This window comes from Poecilia latipinna, unplaced genomic scaffold, assembly GCF_001443285.1.
Source record: "Poecilia latipinna isolate Pla-1442-1.1 unplaced genomic scaffold, P_latipinna-1.0 Scaffold919, whole genome shotgun sequence".
Lineage (NCBI taxonomy): Eukaryota > Metazoa > Chordata > Actinopteri > Cyprinodontiformes > Poeciliidae > Poecilia > Poecilia latipinna.
This window is the reverse complement of record NW_015113535.1, coordinates 76,321-94,612: the sequence shown is the minus strand read 5'-3', so window position 1 is coordinate 94,612 and position 18,292 is coordinate 76,321. Positions and strand designations below refer to the sequence as shown.

General features: G+C 38.0%; 1 protein-coding gene across 3 annotated transcripts; it reads left to right on the top strand.

Moving 5' to 3' along the window:
* Nucleotides 1-1,917: 1,917 nt before the first annotated feature.
* caprin1b (cell cycle associated protein 1b) lies at nucleotides 1,918-17,501 on the top strand. Of its 3 annotated transcripts, none has more exons than XM_015049019.1 (18): nucleotides 1,918-2,060; nucleotides 4,010-4,165; nucleotides 4,604-4,666; nucleotides 4,761-4,847; nucleotides 4,927-5,165; nucleotides 5,252-5,334; nucleotides 7,926-8,102; nucleotides 8,185-8,237; nucleotides 8,315-8,398; nucleotides 10,090-10,269; nucleotides 11,213-11,321; nucleotides 11,404-11,465; nucleotides 11,539-11,631; nucleotides 12,794-12,940; nucleotides 15,272-15,425; nucleotides 15,517-15,693; nucleotides 16,738-16,844; nucleotides 16,942-17,501. In XM_015049019.1, exons 2-18 carry the CDS (start codon nucleotides 4,010-4,012, stop codon nucleotides 17,026-17,028), a joined length of 2,058 nt encoding a protein of 685 aa, XP_014904505.1. In that variant the 5' UTR covers nucleotides 1,918-2,060; the 3' UTR covers nucleotides 17,029-17,501. The 3 variants fall into 3 exon arrangements, with proteins under 3 accessions (XP_014904505.1, XP_014904504.1, XP_014904507.1); XM_015049018.1 differs by having other exon boundaries at nucleotides 15,514-15,693; XM_015049021.1 differs by lacking the exon at nucleotides 12,794-12,940 and having other exon boundaries at nucleotides 15,514-15,693.
* Nucleotides 17,502-18,292: the final 791 nt, after the last annotated feature.

The window sequence follows — 18,292 nt, the reverse complement described above, 5'->3', positions numbered from 1 at the left end:
AACATGCACGATGGCACCTTGCCATCATTTCACAGTTGGACAGGCGAAGTCCAGATGCGCCTGCATGATAGAACAGCCTTAAAACTTCAACTGGATGTCACTGAGCGATAAAACCCTTATCTTCAGCAAAAAGCTTCCAAAAGGTCACCAGAAAGAAACTTCATCTTACCGCAGGCTCGACATTCACATCGTAATTTGTTTGAAATGGAGATATATTTTTTAAAGTGCTACTTTAAAAAGAATGATTGTGTTGGAAGTGACGTCATCATGTCCACCTTCCTGTTAACTAAACTTAACATAAAAACAGAAGAATTTTTATAAGTTCCACAATTTGAAATCTAAAGTAAAACTCTTATATTTAACATTTTTGGAGAATTCACAGCGTATATCCATCTCCATCCAAATTCTCACTCAAAACGGAGTTGATTAGGATGTTGTTTTTATTCCTTTCTTTGACAGCATGAACTCTGTTACAGCATTAACAAAACCAACGGCTTCCTGTCTGGATTGAAGTGTGATAGTAACCGGCTGCTCTTTCAGTGCCCTTCCTGAACTGACAAAATTGTAAAAATGTTTTCTTGTTCATCAAAATGTGCAGACTGGAGAGCTTTGTTTTTTGTCCTGACAACGTTGGCTTTAAAGGTCAGGGGCCTGAGGAAGGAGCCACCCTGGGGTGTTTGACTGAGCTGTTGCTCGACTGAAATGCTGCAGCCTGGCAGGAAATGAGTCACTCGCTGAAAGGGAGCTTCTCTTGGCCTTGGGTGCCTCCCCTAATCAGTATTATCCCTGAAAGAAAACACTTTCCATGGAACAATGCAATCAAATAGCTGTGCAGCCATGTTAACTGCTTCCTGTATTTGGCAAAACAACATTCTTTCAAAAATGCCTCAGGTACATTTATTTCTCTTTAAAAATGGATGTAATACAAGTGTAGTTTCATAAAAATGACACAAGAGGACCTCACAATAAACATTTAACATTAGTATTGGTTCTTTTCTTAACATTGACGAGTATTTTTTAATCTGCTTTGTAAACTCAGTCCAATAAAATTTTAAATAAAACTAAAACAAGCAAAAAAATATTGGTGGATATTTGTACAAGCCAAGTTTCAATTTGAACCTCGCCTTCATGTTTCCTTTCTTATTGATGTGCTTCACTGCCACCTACTGTTATATCAAAGCTTTATGTGAAAGTAGATGTCAAAAGTTTAAAATGAAATAAAATAAAATAAAAAAATAATTTGTTGATATTTACATGAGAAATTATTATTGAATCTACTTGCTGAAATGAAAAGTTTTACCCAATAAGCAAATAACCAAAGCAAATGTTATTAATATTCACGTGAACTTTGTCTGCAGTTTTTAAAACTATGCTCTATTTTTTGAAAGAAAGAAAATATATATATATACACAAGTTAAAAAGTGCACTTAATACTGTCATCAGTATTATATAGTTTTATACCAAAATAACAATGTCATATAACATAATTATATAGCATAATATAAACCTAATCAAATAAACACCTATAAAATATAACACATTAAAAAATCTACATTGTAAACCGTATGAAGTAAGAAATATTTAATAGGCATATGAAATGCCTATTCCTACAGGAAACTATACAGCCTAATCAAAGCTAATGATTGTGCAGATTTTTTGACGAGTATGTTGAAAGTTGTGCCTGTCCACAAATAAAAATGTGCCTGTCCTTTAGATGGTAACTAATCAGTTACCATCTAAAACAATTTATTGTTTTAAACAATAAATTGATTATTTTCCATCATGAGTATGTGAACTATTATGATTCATTAATATTTTTTCGTACGTTGTTTAAATTTTGCCGTATTTATTCAGGCATATCTTGAAGAGCTAAAGAGGAACCTCGGTCTTTATAAAGAGTTTCTGCTCCTTTCTAACCGTCTCAGTTGTCGGTGAGGCCGGCCGGGCGGATCCCACATTAGAGTGAAACAGAAAAATAAAAAGCAACACAACAACAATAACAACTTGGCCTTTTACCTAAATTAAGCTATCAAGCTTCCCCGAGGATATATAACAACAAGGTGGGTGAATCGGGAGTCAGGCTGTCGAGGAAAAGAGGTTCCCGACCAGCTGGTGGTCAACACGCGTTGGTGTTAACATCAGCCAGGCGAGCTAATGCTAAGTCTTCGCTGTGTGCTAACGGTGGTGCGGCCAGGGCCATTTTTACCGAAACGAGGCAAAAGCAGGCGGCTTGACCGCACTGTTGAGATAATTACAGTGCTTTTTGGCGGAATTATACGTTTATACCATGTTATGTAATTTCCAGACGTCTGTTCATACTAAACCGTTGAATCGAAAGTTACCAGGTTGCTACAGATATCGTCTGATTAGCAGGAACAGTTCCTGTGTTACGAAACTATATATTCCATACATCTAAGCTAATACTTAACATATATCAACTTGAGTATGGTCGTTTTTCCTTGATTGAATCGTCAAGTCCTATAACAGTTACTTTCGGAAGCAATGTTCCTCTTAAGGTGCTGCTTTAAATGCGTAGTTTAGCACCATCTACATAAATGTTCAATCTGGACAAATCAATTTCCTTTAAAATGTTCAAACAGAATCGTGTTATCGGGGTACAATACAAATAGAGAAGCGACAGAGATGGTTAGTAAATAGTGTGTTATGTTGATTAGAATTTTTTTCCACATTATTGACACTTCAAATCAACTGGAAAACGTGCATTATGTTCTCATTGTTAAGTATCTGCTTGATCCTTTGTTTATGTAAGAAGAACGTTCAGGCTAACGTTTGAAATGTGTTGACAGAACATCGAGTCATGAAACTGTTCTGGTATTTAAACCCGAGTCACCAACCTGCCTGATCTGTACAGTGCTGATGTCACAACGAAAAATCACCTGCACCCACAATAACCTAACGTTGTCCCCCAAAAGAAAATGCAGTTAGTTTCTTTGTCAATGTATTGGCAAACTGGAGGTTACAATAAAAGCTTAGCAGCCAAATCCCTCAGTTTGTGCTGTATTTATGTGCCTGTTTCTGGTATTTAAAATGTAAGATTTTAAGTATTACATTCACAAAACCACACTATTATACAGCTTCTGTAGTTTAATGCAATTTTAATTTTCTCTGCCTTTATAAAATTAGTCTGAGAAATATTAGGAGTAATAGCGTAGAAGGTAAAGCACATTTTAAAATGATGCTGCGTTCATGGAAGAGGTTAACAATGAGGCCTTTTCTAGCTGTCAAAGTTGACTTATAGAGCACATTAAAAACATCTGAAGCTAACCACAGAAGCTAATCAAGAGTAATCACAAACAAAACACCAAGGGTGGTAATTTTGCTTTTGTTTTGTAAGTCTAACTTGATGGATTTTTTTATACAATTATTCCCCCAGAGGACTATAATATAAAAGAGAATATTCTTGCTTCAACATTTTTAGCAGAAACAGTATAAAATTTATCAGAAAATGATGGAATTTCGAGATTGTTCTAATTTATGCCTCAAAACCCCTTTCTCCAACATTGATCTGATCTTTCTTTTTACCCCTGAAAGTGAACAAAATTATTTGTTACTATGAGAATTAAAGACAATGGTTGGAAACTCACAAGCTCTGTGGGCTGCTACCTGAGCAGATAGCTCCACTAACTGGCTAATATTAGCTTGTTCTACTTGTAGCTCTATAAAATGGTAAACGATTATACAATTCTCCATAATAAGAACATTTATTTTCATTTATTCTATATTTAGTTTACTATTACAGTCACAGTAAAACCAATCAGTATTATCTTGTATTTTAGTAGTGGTAGAAAACATTGTTTTACTTCTATTAAAGCAACAGACAATACCTGTTTTATGTAAATTCAGTGAATATTTATATTGTACCCATTATTCTCACAGCAGCTCCAGTTGATTTTGTCTCCCCAGACATTTGCTGATGCAGATGAGACACATTTTGTGAGTGAAATGTTTTGTTATCGTCACATGTTGTATTTTCTCGTCGTATGTCTAGATGCCCTCAGCTATGAATGCAAACAGGACCGTGCAATCCGCCAGTCCAGAGGTGGGATCCGCTCCAGGGTCGATGGGCGGCTGTGGCCAGTCCGAGGTCTTGAAGCAAGTGCTGGGCGTCATCGACAAGAAGGTCCGCAACATGGAGAAGAAGAAGGTAAGAAGAAGAAGATTTATTTATTCAGCAGCAAGGCAGTTCAGATATGAATTAGAAGAAAAATAACAATAATAAAAGAAAAACTACACTTTAAAATGCTCCATTTGTCATGAAGTAGAAAACTAAATGTTGGATCTGGGCTGCTGAATAGAGTTGAAACAGGAGGCCTGAGTGGTTGGAAGGTTGACGCAACAGTAAAATTAAGTCTTTATTGTGTTTTGATGCTAAAAATCCTCCACAATTTATAAACTAATAGGAGTTTCTCTAGATCTTGCTCTGAAGTTTTCACCCTGATTTAGAAGTATAAAACTAAATGTTGGTAAAGGCTTTAAACAGTTGAGAATCCTTTTTAAATTCTGAATGATCCAGAACAAAAAGCATCATTTGCGTTAAGTTTATAACTACTTCATCTGCTGTGTTGTTGGTTCGTCATTGCAGAGCAAACTGGATGATTACAAAGTCAGGAAGAACAAGGGAGAAGGTCTCAACCAGGACCAGCTGGTATGTACACAGAAGGGCAACATTCTCTAATTGTTTTAGTATTTGTACAATCGTTTCTCATTTTTAACCTTTTGTTTCTCTTTGACGTTCTTAGGAGGCTCTCTCCAAGTACCAAGAAGTCATGAACAACTTGGAATTTGCTCGAGAGTTGCACAAGACATTTATTACGTTGGGACAAGATGTAAGAGTGTTTTTTTCCTTTTCTTCTTTCAGAGTTGTGTCCGTTCCAGTTTTTCCTAACTGATCCTCCTCGTCCTCAGCTCCAGAAGGTGGTGAAGAAGTCTGCACGGCGGGAGCAGCTGCAGCGAGAGGAGGCAGAGCAGCGGCGGCTCAAGAACGTCCTTGAGCTGCAGTTTGTCCTTGACCGGCTGGGAGACGAAGCGGTGCGGCAGGACCTGAAGCAGGGCGTGGGAGGCTCGCCGCTCCTCACCGACGGAGACCTTTCCACGTTTGATGAGTTCTACAAGTTGGTGGGACCAGAACGGGATCAGAGCGTGAGGTTGGTGGAAGACGGCGAGATGCAAAACGAATTTTATTTTTTACGTTTAACATAGAGATTCTGACTGTTAGCCCTGATGCTCGCAGGTTGATTGACCAGTACGAAGAAGCATCTGTGCACCTTTGGGACCTGCTTGAAGGGAAGGACAAGGCTGTGGTTGGAACTACATGTAAGTTTGGATCAGCTCCAGATTTGCTTTTCTTGACAAAATAACAAATTACTGTGCTAAAGAATAACATTGTTTTGAGACTATTTTCAATTAATATATTGATAATGGCATAATAATGTAAGTTTGCTCACTCAAAATCTTGTAAAGGAACTGGGAGACATTTTAAATATCTAAAATAAAAGAGTAAATCAAAAAGAAACAAAAACCTCACAAATTAAATGATCAAGCTCATTTTAATTTATTTGGCAATAATTGCTTATTGTGACAGACTTGGTTTCATTATCTTTATATAAATTGGGCTTAGAAAGAGCTTCTGTTATCTCCTGACTAAATATTTAGTCTAAATAAAATATTTAGACTAAAGAACAAACTAAACTAAAGAACAATATTTAGTCTAATTGACTAAATAAAATATTTTTACAGTACAAAATGTCCCTTTGTGCGTCTGGGTCGATGCTGATGGAGTATTAACATGTTCTAGATTTACCTTTTCATTGTCTTTGAATAATACAAATTTAAAAATGATGGTACATTACAGGAAAATATTTACAGATAAGCTTTGTGTTGGAAATTCAACTGTAAAATCTCAACTACTTTCAACTTTATGCATTTATCATAATAAGTTAAAGCTGACCAAATGCCGTGTTTTTTATTAATACAATTTTTTGGCATTTATCTTGGAAAACATGGACAAAACTGCTTTTGTTAATGATTACTGATGCAACTCGATGTCCAGCTGGTGCTAATAGTTGGCAGGACATTTTATTTCATCAGATGGCTGCTGGTGCAGCCGTCGTCATGACGCTTTTCACCACGTTGTAGCCGACTGCAAGTGATCAGTTTCAGGCTTCTGAGCGTAGCTGGTTTAAAAGTTTGTGCATCCATGAGTGAGTTTTTGGTTAAAACACTCTGTGTGCAGCGACTGGACTGAAGTGATCAGGTTTAGCGGATGTGAGCGTCCTGCACTCTCAGCGGTTTGGTCCCGGGTTTGGTGCTGCTGCATTCTGCTCCGGGCTGCAGGCTGATCCTGACTCAGCAGCAGGGCATGGTGCCAGGGGCCCCGTCGCCTGCGGTTCCCCTGGTCCGGTCTCTGCTGGGACGACGGTGACCCAGTTCACTGCTGTAACTCCAGGCAGTCCCTTTCGCCTCATTGAGGGGTCATTTGGAGAAGTAGGGGTCAAATTACAGAGGCCGCTGCTTTGCATGAAGAGCCGCAAAGCAAAGGAAATAACTGGGTAAAGTGTAAAAATGTCACATGTATGCAGAAGTCTTTGGTCAAGGTTTCATATTTGAAACTATTCTGGTTTTTGTTTTAAAGGTTGTGATTTGCTTAATTTTCCTTTATGGTGTTAAGTAATAAAGGCTTTCTTTTAAAAGGGCAGTAGCATGTAAAATATACTTTTTGAGCTGTACATCTTGTTACGATGTTATTTGCCGTGACTCCCACACTCAGCTCCTTCAGACTAGCCAGCATCAATTCGCAAACATCTGGTGGAACTGTGCATCTCTGGGCTCATTATAGGAGCTACTTCTCTGTGCAAAGCTGGTAAAAATGTTGTTAAAGGGTTAATAGAGGAGCCATGTTGTGATGACGCGGTTTCAGAGAAAGCAGGAGTTTCTTAAAGAGACAGAGGCCTAATTTCAGGGTGCTAAACTACAAAGTTGATTTTTTAAGTCATAGTTGATGTATATCACATTTTTATAACAACTGAAGGTAAAATAGTTACTTGGTTGTGGTATAAAATGACACCATATGGTTGGAAAATACATAACACTGCCTCTTTAAATTAGTTCTGTGAGTAATATAAAGTTAAGACCAAATATAATTGTACACTTGGCATACTCAGGTTTAAATTTTCTTTGGTCCAGAAGTAATGTAAGTGATTTTAAAGTGACTGAATCCCCCCAGAGTTGAATATTTCAGAGAATCTGTGGAGGCAGATTAGGGTGATGGCTCAGAGTTCTCCTGACCGCAGATATTTGGAGCGTCTCACCAAAGATAAATCATCAGAGTAGGAGAGGAAATGCTCAGCTGTAAATGTGTAATTTTCAGCTTAATAGCATTTTTTATGAAGTCGTGTTTCTAAACGTTTAACACTAATTCAGAGGGAAATGAACCGATCAGCTCGTCAGCTGTTCCTGTATTTTCTCTCTGGAAACTGATGCATGGCGCTTGTGCTGCTGTGGTTTGCAGCAAAACCTTTCAGAGTCTAAATTCATGTTCATCACTGACAAACATGGCATTTCAAAAACTCCATAAAAATCAACCAACCAGTGACAGGAGTTGAACTGATGGAAGAAGTTTTAGAAAACATTGATAAGTAGCTGGCCATGCCTACTTTCTTCACAAGGTTTAAAATATATTATTATCAAATTGTGTACATATGTTTCTTTTGCATTAAAGTGCATAAAAAATTCATCTTTCCAAGATCTGAATGTTTAACCAGTAGTAAAATATAAGCAGCTTAAACTTAAAAATTCAGTCCAAATTCAGATTTACTAGTAAAGGTTTACAGCTTATGAAATAATTTCTGCAACTTTGTTTACTACTAATCTTAATTCTAATTCTGACCCTGTTAATCCTGTTCTAGACAAGGCACTGAAAGACATATTGGACCAGGTTCTGCTGAGCGGATACTTTGACCGGACTGCCTCTCTCCAAAACGGAGTGTGTGAGGAAGAGGAGGAGGAAGAGCCGGCAGCTGTAGTGGCAGCAGTGGCACCAGTCGCCGAGTCGTCAGAGGCAGAAGAGCAGACAGCTGATCCAGGTAGCGACTTCCTAAAAATAATTTTCCAGGATCAAGTCGTCCAGTAGTGAAATCTGCTCACCGTTCTGCGTTGACTTGACAGAAACTGAAGTCACTGAGGAATTCACAGAGGCTCTCACAGTGGAAACCACAGAAGTGAGATTAGTTTTAAAAAAAAAAGTATTTTATTTATGCTTTCCAAACGTGTTTATTGATGTTTTGTTTTGTTTCAGTTCATAAACAGACAGTTCATTCCAGACAGTTCTTACAGCGGCAGTGAAAAGGAGCAGGCGGATGAGTGGACCAGGGAACCCGAGGTGTGTAGCAGAGCCGCTTTATTTTTTACAGTAGGGAGTTTTGCAGATGCTTAGTAAAAATAATTTGAGGAAAACTGATTTAAATGATGGATTTGAAGCAACAAGAGTTTTGTAGCTCAGCATTAACGAGTTATATTTAGGTCTGTCACAATAACAAATCTTGCTGGACGACAAATTGCCCCTGGATAAATGATAATATTGTTTTCAAGTAATATAATCGTAATAATGGCAGTGTCAAGGGTCAATTATCTTTACATTTTAATGAACATTTAAACACTGGAGCTGGAGGACATTTTAAATATCCAACATAAATAAAGAAAACAACAGAAACGACAAATACAATGAATTGTTTGTAAAAATTATCTTTCAAAAAAAGGTCCAGCTGAGACCAAAGCAGCAGAATGACGACTTTTATCAGTTTTTATAAATCATGCAAATGAAAATTATTGAGTTTCTTTTAATTTATCTCACAATTAATTGATCTACTTTTCATTGTGACAGGCCTAGTTATATTATGCTAATACTGGATGCAGGTGTCTTTTAAATACAACCTCACTGCACTTTATATAAAGATTTGCCCCATTAGAAGTTTTGTTGTTTGTTTTTAAAAACACTGAAGTATTTCCAGGTGTTTATTTTCTCCCACATCTTCTTCCCTCTGTGACGACGAGGCTAGAAGACATTTTTTAGATGTTTTATCGCCGTTGGTGGTGGCAGAAAGCTGCTCTGGTAGAAATATCTGCTGTTGCATGTTTTCAGGCGAACACAGCAGGAAGAGGCGACTTTATTTATTATAACATTCCTTTTATTGTCTGTAGCCCAAACTTGAATCATTTGGACATGAAAAACACTTTTCAGTAACTAGATGCAACTTAACTAATTAAAATAGAGATTTTTTTTTTTAGTAAGTCCATTAAAAAAGTGAATCTGATGCAAGACTATCTGTGGTTTTAGAGTTGTGCTTCTAATGAAAACAGGAAATTCAGTTAATCAGAAAATGAATTAAACAAGAGCAACTAAAAGATCAGTTTTAATACAAAAGTATGTTATAAACTGGTTATGGCCTACAAAGATTGGTGAAGAAAAATTTATGAATTTGAGTTAAGGCTGGGCGAAAATAAATAAAATCTAATTTTTTCAGACCAAAGTCAATTTCTAATTTTAATCACTTCTTGCTTTCTTTTTTTAAAAAGAAATTGCAAATATCCTAAAATACTTTCAAAAACTGTTTTTTTTTTCAACCATCCTTTTTGTGAGCTGACCTGACGGCGGACCTTTAGCAGGTTGACGAACCGATAAAATCGATATTGCCCAGCCCTAATTTGGCTTTTTCAACAGCCGTCAGCCATAAACTGTTGAAAGACATTTCTCTGTTTAAATCATTTTAATGCATTAAACTCAGTAAAGTTTATTTACTGAGAAAAAGAAGCCCAGAACTCGTGTGTTACAGTTTGAGAATCAAACAACCTGGAGCAAAAGTAACACATTATTGTGTTGTGCAGCACATATTTAGGAATGTTTATTTATAATCTTACAGGCTAATGAGAACAGAATATTTTTTTTAATCACTGCTGTTTCCTTTTACACCAACTAAGCTGTGAGTCTGGAGTAAAATCCCTCGGCTCTGAAACACTCAGAGGAAGTGAATTCAGAACAGCTTTCGCTAATGAAACATTTCATCACTCTTTCAGGCCGTCAGTGCCTTGCAGCAGCAGCAGCAGCAGCCCGTACAGCCAACAGCGCCACCTGTTGCTCTGGAGACCCACCCCATGAACCTCGCGTCTCCCGTTCCCCCGACTGACCCCATGGTCCGCAAGCAGGTGGTGCAGGACCTGATGGCACAGATGCAGGGAACGTACAACTTCATGCAGGTGAGCAACAGGAGCTGCGTTTCCTTTAAACATACGCAAAATGTTGTTAATATTCCACTAATGTCAAAGAAACACAATTTATTCTAGAACCGCTCAGTTGGAGTAGCTCTGTACGTTCATTGAGATATTTTTCTTTTTGCCTTTGTAGGGAAATACTTTTTCCTTGATTATTTTCATGAGACTGTTTTGTCTTCAGTCAGAGGCTTCTCCAGATCCGCTGTAACACTGTCCACTACAACAGCCATCACTACCTCTAATAACTCTTTGCAGAATTTGAATTAATGAGTAAAGTTGCGTTCACACCAAACGCGTTACACACCTGGTTTACATTTAGAGTCTATGTGGAGGCGCGTCCAGGGTTTGTTGTTTTACGTGTCTAGCGCGGCGCCATTTGGAGCGTTTGACGAGTCCAACAAATAGTCCGGCGATGGAAAACAACGGCTCGAGTAATTCTGATGCACCTTCGACAATTTATCACCCAGCAAAATTTTAAGTGTCGGAAACTTTCATGATGAGCATAATGCAAGAAAACGCACCATTACAACAACATTTCATTTCCCTTTTGGATCAAAGTATTTTTGAATTTGATCCATTAAGTAATTAGTCACACGTGAATAAATGTGTTCACTTATAGAAAGCATCCTGTGATGTCATCCTCTAACTACTTCCTGTCGTTCTTCATGGTTTGCGTCAGTAGAAACATCCAGTTGTTGATCATGTGACTCGCGTTTCCATTGCAGTTTTGAGAAATAAACCAATTTCAATCCGGCCAGAAAAATCCACCTCATGCAAAAATTTTTGTTTTTTTTACTTTAAATAGCCGTTTCTCCATTAATAGCATTTATTTTCAAAATGTGAAATTGTGCAGTGAAGTGGTCAATGGAAACGCAGCTGCTGTGTGACGTCGTTGTCGTACGTTATCGCTGAGTTTTTCTGCGCCCAGGACTCCATGTTGGAGTTTGACGGACAGCCCATCGATCCCGCCATCGTGTCGGCACAGCCCATGAAACCTGCTCAGCCTCTGGACGTACCGCAGATGGTTTGTCCTCCAGGTACGTTTGACCCGATTAAAAGCCGCGTTGTGGTTTAACGGGGGAAATCCGGTTGCGTCTGATTAACGTGCGACCGTTGCAGGTCACCCCGAGTCCCGGCCAACGCAACCCACTTCTGTTCCTGTACAGCCTGAGCCCACACAAGTGAGTAGCTACCCATGAGCACCATGCAGGTTGCCATAGTGACGGCGATATGAAACGGCTGTGTTGTCTTCAGGTCCCCATCGTCTCACCGACACCGCCGCCGTTGTACCAGACCTCTCACACACCGGATTCTCGACCCTCAACAGAACCAATCGACCCAATCCAGGTGAAGCAGCTTTTCTCTGGCGTCTGTCAGTCCCACGGAAATTATCAAGTTATTTATTCATTTTTAAGATTGGTAAAGGATTCAGACCCTTTGAACTGCTTCACATTTTGTAAAGTTACGGTAATAAATATGGGGGTATTTTATTTTAATAGAGTAAAAAAAACCCCTCAAACTAGTGCATGTGGTACAGCAGTGAAGTGACAACAATGCTTGGCTTCTAGAGTGTGCATGAACATTTAACCCCATTCTACTCTGATACCCTTAAAAAAATCCACTGCAATCTAACAAGATTGCATCGTTTGTTGGATGCAAACATTAGATTGCATCCGACGTTTGATTAAAAGCCTATACTTTGGAAAAAAATCACTTACTTTTCTCGCTGTCTGAAGTTAAAGCAGATCAAATTTGTCTTGTTTTAGGTCAGTTAGAATTATCAAAATAATTTTTGTTGAATGGCAGAAAACTTAATGAGATTTTTTGTACCTTTTTCAGACCAGTTGGTTGTATAGGTGGTGTGTAAGAGAAACATTTCAAAACATAAAACTTTTATTATATTTTAAGTTACCATGTCCCTGCTGTAGTAATAGAATACTATCAAAAGATGCTATTAACAATAGTAATAAATGATTTAATAAAATAGTGAATTGAAGCTCTTCTTTAGTTTGTATTGCTTTATCTTCAGAGTCTGGTGCTGGAAGAAAACTTACCTGGAAAATGCTTGAAAAAAAGTTATTGAATTTTACTGTGGGGGAAAAATGAACGAACTTTGTAACCATTTCTAGCAAACCATTGTCAGGAAAGTGACTTAAGATGCAGATAATGGACTAATTTATCAATAAATGGTCATGGCGGAGCTCGAGGTTGGAATAGCTTTGTCCTTATCTGATGACCTGGACGAGCAGAAAGTGTTGAAACAAATTTTCTGCCTTCAAGAGAGCGTCTGACCACTCTGGTGTCCATTTTCACTTGTTGCTTTTCAGCAGAAACATTTTACAGAAGGAAAAGACTTGTGTCTTACTTTATGAAGTGAAAATCTCATTTGCAGCAGCAACAACAAATAAAACCTCTAATCTGCCCTAAAACTGCAGCCTCAGCCTTTCAGCAGCATACATATCCATCCCAACCCTAAATGTAATGTGTGTTGTGTCTCCCTCTGCAACAGACCTCCATGTCATTGTCGTCAGAACAGCCTCCCCCCTCCACTGCCCTCCCTCCTGCCTCTCAGACGCAGGTCTTTCAGCCTGTTTCCAAAGCTCCTCACAGCAGTGGCATCAATGTCAATGCAGCTCCATTCCAGTCAATGCAAACAGTAAGGCCGTGATGATACTTCCTGTTTCTCTGTCTCAACGCCAAACCAGTCTCATACTGCAAAGAATGCAAACTCATGCTTCTCTTGTGTGTCTGTCTGCATTGTTCTACATGACATAATGTCAGTAGCTGCTGGGGCTCATATTGACTTTTCACCAGAGGCCTGAGTGCAGCCAAAGATTCGACTTTAAGACTTAGCAAAAAGCCAGAGTGCACATTTGATGAGAAAACATGGATGCCTGGTTTTTTTTTTCTTTCTTTCTTTTTGCAGCATTATCTTTATTTTCCCATCATGTTTAAAGCAGATTTGTTTTAAATATCCAGGTGATGCAAGGAGCAGTATTCCTCATCAGTTTTGAAGGTGTTCATGCCTGCAGCTCAGGATAATTTCTGGTCATTCTCTTAAAAATGGTTGACAGAAAAATAAAAGTGAGCAAACGGCAGCTTGGAGTTGAGTGGAAAGTCTCCAAAAGTGACGACTGTATGTTTCCAACTACAGTTCATCTTAGTCAAAAGTAGTGATGGTAAGATTTGATTAATAAAGAACGGTTTTTAGAAGACGACATCGGAAATACACTGCAGTTTGGAAACCTAGAAAACCAGCACTGTGCTGAGGGATTTAAAAGCTAATCGTCTCAAGCCCGGTTGTTTGATTCACTCAAACTCGTAGCGTTCAGACAGAGGTCATTGTTTCTGCTCTAGTTCGGTCCTCCATTGGAGGCATTTTCCTCCCATCAATTGTTTGCAGTAAAGAACCATGCGGTAATTACATAAGTCCTTTCTCTATAACGTAGAAAAAAGACTAGTAGGTCTGCAACCAGTGGCTCTTTGGACCTTCCATAAAGGCTCTGAAAAATTTATTTTAAAAAGTGCAGAATTAAAAAAGAAATTTAGATATAACAACTGGAGAATTTAAATGTTTGTTAAACATCTAATTTCCGTGCAAAAAAAAAAAAAAAAAAAAAGCTTTTTTGCATGGAATAAATGCTGCATTTTATTTCTGCTATAGAGCGGCATAGATCAGCAGTATTTATTATTTTTTTCCCTCATCATTTTTTTTGGAAACTAAGTGCTCTTTTCGTTTACATCGTTTTCCACAAACACCAACATCCCATGGAAGAAAATGTATCAATCTTCTTTTGTAAATGTTTGATGTTTTTCTTTGCTTTTAAACCTATAAACGGAAATTAAAAAAAAAAAAAAAAACGACCACAAATTTCCAATAGCAAATATTCAATCAAACGTTTTCAGGGTGTAACTGCACTACATTAATGTAAATGTCAAAATGTAAAGTCGGGTAACTTAAATGCTTTAACACCACAAACATCAACCGCATAAAACGTGAAAACCACTGAGAAATAAATAATTTTCTTTCCTGAAGAACTTTATGCTCACAAACGGCTCTTGTTGCCTTGGCAACAGACATAAGATTACTGGTGTGTGGATTATCTTCACTTCTTACTTTGACAGTAGTTCATCTTTTTTCTGTTGCCAATAAGTTTAGCACGTTAGCTTAATATCAGAGCAAAACTTGGAGAAACTTCTGTTAGTTTATTACTTAACCCAGAACAAGAGTCAAACATGGAGCTTTCTACAAACCTAGAAGTCAACCCAGAATGACAGGAACCAACATCTAGTTTTATACTTCACCAATATTTAGTTTTATACCTTAATAGTCCAGAACAAACTGAAGATCCAGAGAAACCATTATTAGTTTATAAGTAGACTATTTATTAAATATGGGGAACTAATATTTAGCTTTATACTTTTACCTTTTTGTCTTTCTTTTGGTTGCGTCATTGGTATTTCCTTCTAATTCATGTAAAACCCTTTGAACTGCCTTGTTGCTGAAAATGTGGTATATAAATAAAATTACCTTCCACATCAGTTTGACATGTTCATGTTAAGAAAAAGGTTCATGTTGCAGCAATCGTTCATCAGATGCTGCGTATTTAAACTGTTTCCTGTAGCGATAAAATCGTTTTGTTGTCACAAAATGCTTTTGAAATATTTTGCTTCCAGAAGTCGAGTCTGGATTAAGATTTATGGAGGTTTTAAATTTTAAGTGTTAGTTTGATTCTAAAATGTGTCTGCTAGTTTGTTTGCATTAACTGTTCTCATGCCATGTTGTTTTCCATCCAGGAATGTGATCAGAGATTACATGTAATCTGGATTAATTGTTTTACAACTCTTCTGCTTGCTCTGTGAACCTCTCTGCTGTATTTGTGGGTTTCTTTTACATCCAGTGAATGAAGAGCGTGTTTTACATCACAGCTAGTGAACCCGTGAGGTTTTGGCTTCACCTCAATGTGGCCTTTGTTTGTCCCGTTAGGTGTTCAACCTTAATGCCCCAGTCCCGCCAGCTAATGAGCCCGAGGCCCTGAACCAGGCCAACCAGTACCAGAACAGCTACAACCCGGCTTTCAGCAGCCAGTCGCAGCATTCTGTGGAGCAGACGGAGATTCAGTCTGAGCAGCTACAGTCTGGTGGGTAACTACTTCAGTAGTTTAGTTTTACATTCCTGACGTCATCGACGGCTGTGTGACTCGTGTTTTCGTTGATGCCCGGCTCCAGTGGTCGGTGCCTTCCACGCCCAGGACCAGAGCGGGGGCCTCCAGCAGCCTCCTCAGCAGGGCCCGGGCTTCGGCAGGCAGGCTCAGTCCTTCTACAACAGCAGAGGCATGAGCCGCGGTGGGTCCAGAAACGCCCGCGGCATGATCAACGGCTACAGAGGCGCCTCCAACGGGTTCAGAGGTCAGCGCCCGTCTGCACCAGGGCTGAAACAATTAATCCTGATTAATCGACTGCTGAAATAATCGTCAACTAATTTAGTAATCAGTTGATTAACTGAACCCGTGGGAAGAAAAAAAAAATATACAGTACTAGTATACTTTAAAGAAATTTGGGAGTGTGGTAAAAGTCAGTCTGGGAGATGCAGGTTTTAGTAATCAGTTGGTTCCCAGTTCTCCTCAGCCCAGCCATGAATGTACCTCCGGGATGACCTCACACCACAAAAACATTTGCTGAAAGATCAGCACACTCATTTAAGATACAAAGAACCTTTGTCTATAAATATGTTCTACTCAGAACTCCTCAGGTGGCATTTTAGTTTCACCTGCTTCAAATTCTAACCCTAACCCTACCTACCCTGCCCTAACGGGAAAAATGTCTCGCTGTAAGTTGATCTGCCAATGGAAGAAGCACTTTTTCATCAATGTTAAGGAATTAATTACTGAAAACAAGCTCCTATTTCTTGCTGAAAAAGTTAATCATAAGTTAGTTTTGTCTTATTTCAAGTTTACTAAGATATTTGCACTAGAAACTAGACCAAAAATACTTGGCAAGATTTAGTTTTTTCTGCAGATGGACATTTTTTGAGTCTGTAAACTCCAGTTAACGATTAGTCAGTGACCACATTAGTAGATTGTTTGAATAATGAATCACTATTAATTCAGTTAATTGTTTCAATCCTACTAAAACATACTTTTTTTCCTCAACAGATTCATACGAATTAATAGAATTGAGACAAGAGATTATACCTTGAGGATATTTTTAATCAAATCATTCGAGGGATTATTGCAGCCCTGCATTCAGCTTGTCCAATGATGGGCAGGTTGAAAACTTAAAGATGAAAAATGCAGTTCCCCCTTTAGCTGCTGAAATCTCTCTTGCAACCTAAATATCTTGACAGATAGTGAGAAATACTTCCCAGAGTGGAGAAATGTTCCAAACAGATTCACATCTTATGTTTTTCCATCAGTGTTCTGGAGCTAAATGGAAATCTTTGGTTTTTTCCAGGTGGTTATGACGGTTATCGCCCTCCCTTCGCCAGCACTCCCAACTCCGGATATGGACAGCCCCAGTTCAACACACCTCGCGATTATCCAAATGGGAATTATCAGAGGGTATGAAAGAAGCTTTAAGTCTCCGCTGGCTTTGTGACAACAAAATGTGCTGTCAGAAAAGTTTCTAAAATGTCTCTATTCTTTGCCGCCGATCAAGGATGGTTACCAACAGAACTACAAGCGAGGAGCTGGCCAAGGACCCAGAGGAGTTTCACGAAGCAGCACTCAAGCAATTCGATCCTGAAATGGCCTTTTAAAATGACTGTGACTGAAAAATTTGCACCACACTGAAAAATTTAAAATTCATGAATGCATTTCCCCATCTCATGTTTGCTCTGATTTCTTTGTTCCTTATCAGTGGTATTTTTACTTTCTGTCTCTTCAATCAAAGTGATGCGAGCTTTGATATCTGGAAATAATAAATCATTTAAAGCTCAAAACACAAGGTAAGCTGTGAACCCAATCACTGGTTCACACCAGCCGTGTGTACCAACAGTCCTGTAAACTTGAAAGATTCCATAAGTTATATATAAATATATATTTTTTATTAACAAATGCACCTGCCACTGCTGGTCCAAATTATGGGAGTTTCTTTCCCTTCGGTTCTTTTCTGTCATTTTGGTTCAAAGAAAGAAGACTTTTTGTTTAACAAGCTCCCGTATTCTTGTTTGTAAATTGATGTTGCTTCAAGAGTTTCAATAAAGTTGTGTTGCATAATCATGTTTCAGCTTTGAGTTTTTACATAAAAAATATCTTAGTTGTGTATAAAACCAGAAACAATTGCAAAAAGTATTTTAATATCCAAAAATGGGTCAAACTGGTGTGGGCTTTGTTAGCTTCTTAGAGGAGCTGAAAATATTTACATAGTATCAAAATTAAAAGTTGAATATATTTTAATTTATTTGAACTGTAATCAAGAAAATTTCAACTCGAGATTAGGAATAATGAAAGTTGTGCGCATTGATAAAACTGAAGGATTCTTGGGTTTAAAATCTTGTTGAAGATGGTTTGTAAGAGGAAATATGTTACATTTTTATTCTGTACTGCTAAAATAACCGAATTTCTCATAAACTGCCTTACACTCAAAACATGAATGAAAATAGTTGACTATGATGTTTGGGTTAATTTGTAAATTTACTTAGTTTTACTTAGAAAAAAATAATGTTTCTAGCATTTTATCCAAATTAACGGAAAAGGGCATTTTGCTTTAGTCTTTAGTGTGATAAATACCTTGATTAAATAAGTTAGAAATACTCCTTGTTTTAAAAAGCCAAATATCACATTCACATAATACCTGTTTCCCTTCCCAATATGGCGGCCCGCTGACGTATCCCCGCAACAGGCTGCGGCTTGAGGTTTGTGGTAGCTTTTCATTTCTTGAAGCGTCAGGATAATGTGTCCGTAATAATTACTATGAACAAAAATGAAAACATTTTATACTGTACCCAGCGTGGTGAAAACAAAAATGAAACTTTAGAATATGTCGCACTATTTTGACGTCACACAGG